Source organism: Austrofundulus limnaeus, unplaced genomic scaffold (assembly GCF_001266775.1).
Source record: "Austrofundulus limnaeus strain Quisiro unplaced genomic scaffold, Austrofundulus_limnaeus-1.0 Scaffold299, whole genome shotgun sequence".
NCBI lineage: Eukaryota > Metazoa > Chordata > Actinopteri > Cyprinodontiformes > Rivulidae > Austrofundulus > Austrofundulus limnaeus.
The window spans coordinates 378,436-387,825 of record NW_013952701.1 but is presented as its reverse complement, the minus strand read 5'-3'; the positions used below and the strand labels follow the sequence as shown (position 1 = coordinate 387,825).

Genomic DNA, 9,390 nt, shown 5'->3' with positions numbered 1-9,390 from the left:
ATACGGAATAACCACTGGTTTGGGTCTGGGTTTGGGGTCTTCATTTTCACCTGAAGGTTGCATGGAATCCTGTCTGTGTCCTCCATGTGAGTATCAGTCACATGGAGGCAGGGCTTAAAAGCCTGAACTTTGCCTGAAACTCTCAGACTGAAGAAGTCTCTTGGAGGAGAGACGAAACGTTTCATTAGAGAAGAACCCGTCCAGAAAACCGAAGGTAACCATAATAAACAGCTCATTTCTAGTATCTGATGTTGTGATGTCATGTACTGGGGAACATGATTACATGAGTCTGCAAAGCAAAACTGATTTGCTTCGTCCAATAACAACAAACAGTTTTGAATTTAGTCTAATCAATCAGCCATTATGTAACAGCCCAGTCCATTTCTTACCACTTCAGTGGTGTTCCTTCATACTCGAACCACATTTCCTCCACGTCTTCTGCCTTCATCACTTTGAGGAAATGTTTTTTCACTTTGTCTGTAACCAGTGGCAGGTAGCTCACCCTGGGGAGCAGCAGCTAAAAAAAGTCAAGAGGAAGAAACACATTATTAAAACAGTCTCACCGTAATACATGAACTTCCACACTGCGTTTACATACTTGTCTGAAAAAAGACACACTAGAAAAACTCTAAAAGGTCTGTAAACAAAAGTCACCAGCTTCTACCAATTTGCAATGCAAGAACCAGTAAATGAATTGTATTTGTATTGTTTTAAATGGCTGTAAAGCTTTCAAAAATACATAAACTGTGACGTTCTTCTTAATAAAATCAGTGGGAGTAGTAAGAAAATTATCAAGTCATCAAAGAAAGCATACTTATTTGGTAGTAAGTATTATTTCTTTAAATATATAGGAAATTTAGTCACCTCTGATTCTGATTGCCTGGATTAGTGTTTGCTTAGATCATTTATATTTTGTTAGAGTGCATTTCTCAGCTATTTGATGTCCGATTCATTAATGAACACTGTGCTGGTGTGATTCCTGCAGTGGTCGTTATATTTGCATAATGTAAATGTGTCCAAACATGAGCCAGTACAAGCCATTTCAACAAGAAAACACTAGCATATATTTGTTCAACAGCAAAGTGTTTGCAGAAAGTATTAAAATGCAGACATTTTGTGCAAAAAAAGACTTACTCATCTGCCACATCATTGCTTCCTAGTGAGAAACAACTTGTGGCTGATGTTTGAAAACGATGCATGCTGCAGGTCAAATAAATCAAAGCAGTAGTACTTGCATAGTAGGGTTCAGCCTCTCTCTCTGTAACCTCATCCGGGTTGAGTGTGAAGCAGGTGGGTATCCGGCCGAACCAAACGTCTCTCAATACATCCTTGTCATCTGCCATCCTGCAGCTGTTGATCCCAGAGGGGCATAAATAATAATAATAATAAACAAACAAACGCAGAGGTCTGATTCCCAAATCAAACCGGTTCCTGCTTCCAAAAGCAAAACAAAACAGACACACAGCAAATCATGCAACAATCAGTGTCACAACATTTCAATGAGGTGAACAGAGCAGCAAAAGCTGAGTTTACAGAAAATAAATATACTGTTAGTGCGGTTATTACCAAGTCCTAAAGGCGGAGACTTGCCTGCTGGGCTTTCAACCTGACTTTTCACCTGTTAAAGAACGCAAATGAGATCCAAAACTGTTAGCTTGGAAGCTAAGTAAGCTAGCTTAGCAAGTATAAAATGAACAAGGAACAGGCTCGTGAGCTGGCGTGCTTACTTCCTGGTATCGCTACTATTCTCTCTAAACGGGTATTTCTTATGAACGATAAAACGTAATAATAAACACAGAAACCTTACTTTTACCGATGTTTTGTAGTTAACCTGGTGCAGTGAGGCCCTAACTGTTGGTTTGTTGTTAGTGTTGTCATTCCCTCAGCTGTCACCGGAAAACGACCTGAAATTTACGTGAACCACAGCGACCCCTGGTGGTCACTTTCTTCAGTGCAGCTGTCAGCGCTGGTCCAGAAGTAGCTGGGTATGGTAGTTCTTTTCGTTTGTTTTTTTTTTTTTTTGTTTTTTTTAAATAACTACCTTACCGAGGACCTTATGACCCCCCCCCCCCCCCCCCACAAGCACTGACCAAGGACTTTGTGAAAACTATACCCTTTTCACTAATCTAGCCTTGAAAATACACACTTTTTTTACTAACTCCCTGAAAAAGGTACCCCTTTTCACTGATGAACTGTAAGAAAACACCTCTTCAATTATCACACACATTTTGCATTGCATTAAAGTTTCAATTTCTTATTTTACACATTTTTTTAAATTTCGATGACTTCAGGGTTATACGACCTATAGGTCCTAAGCTGTAACTGAGACAATAAGCTCCATCCATCCATCTTACTCTGCATCTTGTGCAGCTTTATCTGCATGAAAAGAAAATCAGTGATGACGAAGATTAGACACACAGCTCTATTTCACTTTTTTAAAATGGGGTTTACAATATTCTGTCCACCTAAAGGCTAAATATTGTGGAGTTTGTGTGAACTGCAAGCAGCAGGTGTGTCCTGTTTTGGCCGCAGCTCATTAAACTATGGTAAACAGAGTGCTTTATCCTCACTGAAGACCATGCTGAGAGTAATTTACAAAATATTTTACAAACAGGCTTATAGTCCCCTCCCAAACCACAGCTCCTGTGACGTGCCTTTACTTGCTTTAATCGATGCAGTTTCACTGCAAATGTTGAGATATCCTGTGACGTCGTCTGCATCACAACCTCCTGTGATGTCACGATTTAAAAACACGTCCAGATCTTTTTCAGATTTTGTAAAAAATAAAAAAGTTATGCCAACATGTCCCTAATAAAAACAAAACAAACAAAAAAACCTAATAAACCCATGCAATCCCAGATAATTGTCCAATATATTTCCCCACATGATTACAAAATGTCTCTAAATACATTACAGCAAAAACTACAGATATACACACAGACTGGTTCCAGCAGAGGTCATTGGTTTTGCTTTTAATGTCCGTTTCCCCTCCTCAAAACTGCAACACGAATCTCTTAAACTTCTTAATACACTTAAATTTTCATGATCTTTATGCTGAAAAGTTAAAAAGACATGAATAAAGACGTGCAGAAAGATTGGAGGTGTATTAAAAAAGGTGTTTTGTTTGGAACTGAGCGTTTCGTTGATAAAAGTCATGAGGATTTTAAAACTAACAGGATGAAAACAATATACAAAGAAAATAGGGCATTGTAAAGTTTTGCTCAAATAGAAAAACAAAAGGTTTGGATGTACAAAAATACATTATAAAAACAAAAATAAATGTTTGGGATAAAACTAGACTAAATCTGAGACTTTGGGGATGACAAAAGTTTTCTTCTTGATTTTGTTTCCTTTAAAACAACAGAGTTCATCAGTGGTGTTGTTCAGATAATTAGACATGTGGTACATTCATGTCTAATTATCTGAACAGCACTACTGATATAAACCTACTCATTCAAATATAAACGTTCTGGGTGTAAAAAATACAGGTTGGTCACTTAATATTCAATCAATAAAAGTTGAATATACTGATTGAACATGGATGGTGGAAAAGTCAGGGTAACGTTTCCATCTACAACACCAGCAGGTTCCCAGTTTGGTAAAAGGTTAGCTTATGAAATATGGGATTTGGAAATAAAAATTCACCCTTCCAAGTATATGAAGTGTAAAGAAGAAAATAAAAACTTATAGCTGCTGTCAATATGGCCGCCACAGTAATCAGACACCTGTGTCTCACTTCATTGTGAGTTTTGTTGGCACAGTCCTCCCAAAATTCACTTTTCATCACACTGCTCCTGACGGTGATGAAAAATGACTGTAGGGAGTTTTTATGGGGTCTGTCCAGCAGCACTGGATACAAAAGATTTAATGCATGAGATAATTATTGCAGTCATTTCCGCACAGACTGTTGATGGTTAGCATGATTAAGTTTGAATTCATTTTGTTTCATTTTAAAATACGAATGATTGGCATCCTTCAGTGACTTAGTGAGGCATGAAGTCACTCAGTGTCATACTGTATGTTTGCAGCTATGAGACACGTGATGACTGGAGTTGTCTTTGTCCACAAACCTTCATCTTTTTGAAGCTCAACATTTAAAACAGGCTCCTCCTGCTCCCCATGCCTTTGCTGAGGAAACAGAGTTACGTTACGTTCAGGAACAGTAAAAAAAAATTTAAGATTTTCCCAACACATTTTGGGCTTTTAGTGTCATCTCCTAAATACTATGAAAAATAAACTACTTGGATTGAACCACTGAGGTATACTTTGACATAAGCAAAAAATAAAAACTAAATAAATGTGGGGCACCTTTGACAGTTAAACACAACATTCATTTATAAAATGGCCCCAACAATGTCTGTGTTTTACACAAAGCTGCTCAAAACTAATTTGTGGCTGTTGTGGCAGATTTATTTATTTATTTATTTATTTATTTATTTATTTATTTATTTATTTATTTATTTATTTATTTATTTTGTTCCATATTTAATGGAGGTTTTAAGACATTTTTTTAAATCAAAGGGGTGTAACTTGTTGATCTACATTATATGTTGATTGTATATGTTTAATTCATTCACATCATGGCAAAATTAAAAGGTTGATTCATATTAAGATACTTTGAAGGTTTTTTTTTTGTTGAGATTGTTCTTAATGAATGTAATAAAAAATAATTCAATAAAAAAAGCCCCCCATAGTTTTCTGTCTTCATTCGCTGCAGTTCTTCTTTTAAACAGTTGGCGTCGCTGCTGAGCAAATTATACCTCTGCAGCAGAAACAACAGGACCAGAAGAAGACCCACAGGAGGGAAACTTTTAGCTAAACGAAATCCATCAGAGATGTTTACAGCAGGATAAACAACGGCTGGAGGCAGCAGCGGTGGAAGAAATGTCGAGCTTTCTGGAGAAGAACGGTCTCGTTTAACCCTCTACCTACGGTACGCATAATGATGCCAGTTAGGGGAAAAAATGTTTGGGATGTTTCATTGACATAAAATAGACCAAGTAAATATGATCAAGAGTACGGAAGTATGGAAGAGCATTGCATTCACCAAATAAGAAATTAGACACCTGATCTCATAATTACGAGATCCTATCTCATGATTACGAGAAGAGATCTCATAATTATGAGATAAGATGTCAGTATGAGATCCTGATATATTGTTTATTAATTGTTTCAGTTGTGTGTGGTGTTTAATTTCCATATTGTTGTTCTTTGTTTTTTTTTTTTATTCAAGTGCATTTTTTGTTAGAGACTGAGAGTCCATTTTGTTAAACATTCTTTAAAATTAAAGTTTATTGACCTTTGCATTATTACACTATTATCATTATATTAGTTTTGAAATGGTCACCAAACAATATTATCGTTTATCGCAATAATTTCTGAGACAATTAATCATCCAGCAAAATTTGTTATGGTGACAGGCCTAATAAACCAGATTACTGCAAGTGTGACTGATTGTTCCAAACATGTTCAGATTATTTAAACCGGTATGTTGGTGAAAATTCATACAATAACGAAAATAAAAAGCAGTTTTCGGTACCAACCAGTACATACTGCCCAGTTATTATCATCCCATTATCAGACCATTGAAGGTTGCTCATTAAATAACTTTATAAGAACAGGCATCTGCCTTTAAATAAGTAAATGGCAGCTAACTAGTTTAAACTTTCTTTAACTAACTGCAGACTGTATTTTTTATGAATATACCTAGACTAGACAGCAGCTCAGCTGACCAGATGAAAGCAGCAACTGGTGGAGAGGACTGTGGAGGAGCAGAAACTACCAGGAACCCAGATCTGAGTACTGATGAAGATGATTCCAGCTCATCWGAGACTGAAGGCTGTGAGGATCATGAGGATGTTAATGACCCTGACTTTCAACTGAAAAATGTATCAGACTCTGGATCTGAACCTGATGACAATAACAAAGACTGGAAGGAGAGTGGAGCTCCTGAGTCGGGTGAAAACATTGTCAACAAATGTTGCAGCTTCTCTGAGTGTGGGAAACAAATTGTCCACAAGAGTTCTCTTCAGAGACACATGACGTGTCATTCAAGAATGTCTAAAAAAGGTTTGGTGAGTAAGAAATGCGTTCAAATGAAGGAAACTGCAGGCTCAAGCAAGAAAATCCAGTCAAGACAAAAATCTTTTAGTTGTAAAGACTGTGGAAAACAGTTTAACAGAAAATGTGATCTAAACAAACACATGATAAGCCACACAGGAGAGAAACCATTTGCTTGTGATGTTTGTGGACATAGATTTGGACTAAAGTCAAATTTAAACAAACACATGAGAATCCACACAGCAGAGAAACCATTTGCTTGTGATCTTTGTGGACAAAAGTTTGGACAAAAGTCACATTTAAACACACACAGGATCATCCACACAGGACAGAAACCACTTGTTTGTGGTCTTTGTGGACAAAAGTTTGGACAAAAGTCAAGTTTAAACTCACACGTAATAATTCACACAGGACAGAAACCATTTGCTTGTGATCTTTGTGGACAAAGGTTTGGACGAAAGTCAAGTTTAAACAGACACATGATAATTCACACAGGAGAGAAACTATTTGCTTGTGATCTTTGTGGACAAAGGTTTGGACAAAAGTCAAATTTAAACTCACATATGATAATCCACACAGGAGAGAAACTATTAACTTGTGATCTTTGTGGACAAAAGTTTGGTCAAAAGGCACAATTAAAGACACACATGATCATCCACACTGGACAGAAACCATTTGTTTGTGGTCTTTGTGGACAAATGTTTGGACAAAAGTCAAGTTTAAACAGACACATGTTAATCCACACAGGAGAGAAACCATTTGCTTGTGGTCTTTGTGGACAAAAGTTTGGACTAAAGTCAAGTATAAACTCACACATGAGAATCCACTCAGGACAGAAACCATTTGTTTGTGATCTTTGTGGACAAAGGTTTGGACAAAAGTCAAGTTTAAATAAACACATGAGAATCCACACAGTACAGAAACCATTTGTTTGTGATCTTTGTGGACAAAGGTTTGGACGAAAGTCAAGTTTAAATACACACGTGAGAATCCACACACAAGAATAAAACAGTTTCTGTTAATATTCAGACTTCTCATATAGTCACTTAAGTTCTCAGAATTTAAACAGCTGTAGAGTGTTGTTTGTATGTGAAGTGTGGAAAATAGTTTGACCTTGCAGTAGTTAGGGTATTATGGTACTTTGGGTTGAGATGCTGATGAAGATTGTTCACAGAATATCACCTCTCCTTTTAGAATAGGGTTAGACAAATCCTAGTGTGTGCAGTTTGAGGGACCTTTTCTTAATGGGGTACATTTTATTTTATTGCATTTTGCTAACTGCCATGAAATAAAGTAGAACTAACTCTCTAAACTTCTCCACATCAAAGTGAAACATAGAAAATTTGTTCAGATGAAAGTGAGGAGCTTGACCACCTGCCTGTTTGTTTCAGATCAGCTGTTTTTCTTTGTTGTTTTGACCACAAATGCAAATAAGATTTTTCTTTTTTCTGATGTTAAGTACAAGTTATTATAATGTCTTCATGAAGAGGTTGTCATGTTGATGCCTTATTTAATAAAATGTTCAGTTGTGTTTGAGAACTGATAAGTTTTCATGTGGATGTTTGAGAATTATTTTTGTTGATTTTTTTACTGAAAAGTTTTTGTTTTTAGAAGTTATAACATCTATTGTCACATCAGGATATTTCTAAACATTTCTTAACCCCAGAAATTCAATTTTTAATCCTCCCAGACATAAACATATTCATCATAATGGTATTTGAGCATCATCTCCTCTATCCACATTTCTATCAGCCAATCTCCCTGTCCAGACGGTAGCCTCTCCCATTGATGCTTCAGATTTGCACGCTTTTTGAAGTAATACTTTTCTCATTCTACAGGGTTCTCAATGTCATCTCCAACCTGTGGTCTTCTGGAAGTAGGTCTTACATCTTCATTCTTAGTTGATGGTTTTGGTTCCTCTGGTGGAGAAGAAGAAATGGTCAGTTGTTCTTCATTTGTAGGTTGGGGGAACACGTTTTGGTTCCTCTGGTTGCAATGTTGACAAATCCAGTTGTTCTTCCAGTTCTGCAGCTTGAAGTAACTCCCCTCTCTGTGGTTCTGATTCTGGTTCCACAGCAGTCTCCTTATCAGCCACTTGTACGTTATGTTCCATTGGTGTCTCAGTTTGCTCCTGTTGTTCTTCAGCCTCAGACAGTTACTCTTACAGTATCTTACAAAATAACCATTTGTTTCCTTTTTTGGAACCAGGTGTCTTATTTGTACTGTAGAGTAATTAGAAAAAAATGCTAGTGTTATATGACCAATCATGATAAATGACCTTGACCTTTGACCCATTGATGCCCAAATCCAATCAGACTGAGTACTTCCCTAATGGAGTTACTATGCTTATTTATAAGTAAATATATGATTTAATTCAGGAGGTATCGTGCACACATTCGTATATAATGAGTCTGTGTCTCACACAGAGACACAGCTGCTCAAATTTAATTGTGGCCAAAAGTAATTTTTTTGTTTTATCCAGTGTCACCCGACAGGCTCCATATTTGATGGAGCTTTAAAGACTTTTTTTTTCTTTTACCAAAGCTGGAGATGGTGCTTGGAGTGTAGCAATACATCGATCTACATCGAAATGTTGATTATATGTTTATTGATTCAGTTACATCAGGGCAAAATGAAAACATTGATCCATATTGTCATCATATGCCTGATGTCAATTGATATAAACCCATCATTGATTATTGGGGATATATTGCATCGTATCAATCACTGACGTATGAATTACTATCGTATCGTGACAGACTTTGTGGTATGGAGAAACATTTTATCGTCCAAAGCAAATCGATATTGTATTGTGATAGAGTGTAGTGCCTATGCACTACCTGAAGTCATTGCTGATGTAGCAACATGTTTTGATGTATAATGCATGGGCTTCTCAAAGATGCAAACTGAAAATCATGACCAAATTAGCACTGTTTTAAGTTGATACTGTAAAAAAGTAAAGCAAGAGTTTTGATAGGAAGAGCAGTTAAAAACCTCAACACTGGTTCTTCTGTTCCCTCCAAACATACAGCGGGTAAAATAAGTATTGAACACGTCACCATTTTTCTCAGTAAATATATTACTAGAGGTGCTAATGACATGAATTTTTCACCAGATGTCGGTAACAACCCAAGTGATCCATACATACAAAGAAATCAAACCATAAATGTCCAGAAATGAAGTTATTTGTAATAATGTGGAATGGCACAGGGAAAAAGTATTGAACACACTTACTGAAATTTATCTAATACTTTTGTTGAGGCAGTAGCAGTAACGATTAGAACAAAAGGTCAGAAATAAGGGGTCACGAAAACATCTTGTATAATATCC

General features: G+C 36.6%; 2 protein-coding genes across 3 annotated transcripts in view; one reads left to right on the top strand and one right to left on the bottom strand.

The window, feature by feature from the left end:
* atg5 (ATG5 autophagy related 5 homolog (S. cerevisiae)) overlaps positions 1-2,029 on the bottom strand; it is a gene marked incomplete in the record, with an annotated part of 50,729 nt that extends 48,700 nt beyond the window's left edge. The window contains 4 exon segments of one of the 2 annotated variants that reach the window (XM_014021616.1): positions 390-517; positions 1,232-1,350; positions 1,567-1,618; positions 1,808-2,029. In XM_014021616.1, coding sequence (XP_013877070.1) covers positions 390-517; positions 1,232-1,270 — 167 coding nt within the window. 2 annotated transcript variants of the gene reach the window in all.
* Positions 2,030-4,803: 2,774 nt separating this feature from the next.
* On the top strand, positions 4,804-7,965 carry LOC106526886 (zinc finger protein OZF-like). The gene is made up of 4 exons (XM_014021603.1): positions 4,804-4,933; positions 5,711-6,245; positions 6,324-6,940; positions 7,899-7,965. Exons 2-4 carry the CDS (start codon positions 5,736-5,738, stop codon positions 7,963-7,965), a joined length of 1,194 nt encoding a protein of 397 aa, XP_013877057.1. The 5' UTR covers positions 4,804-4,933; positions 5,711-5,735.
* The last annotated feature ends 1,425 nt before the right edge of the window (positions 7,966-9,390 follow it).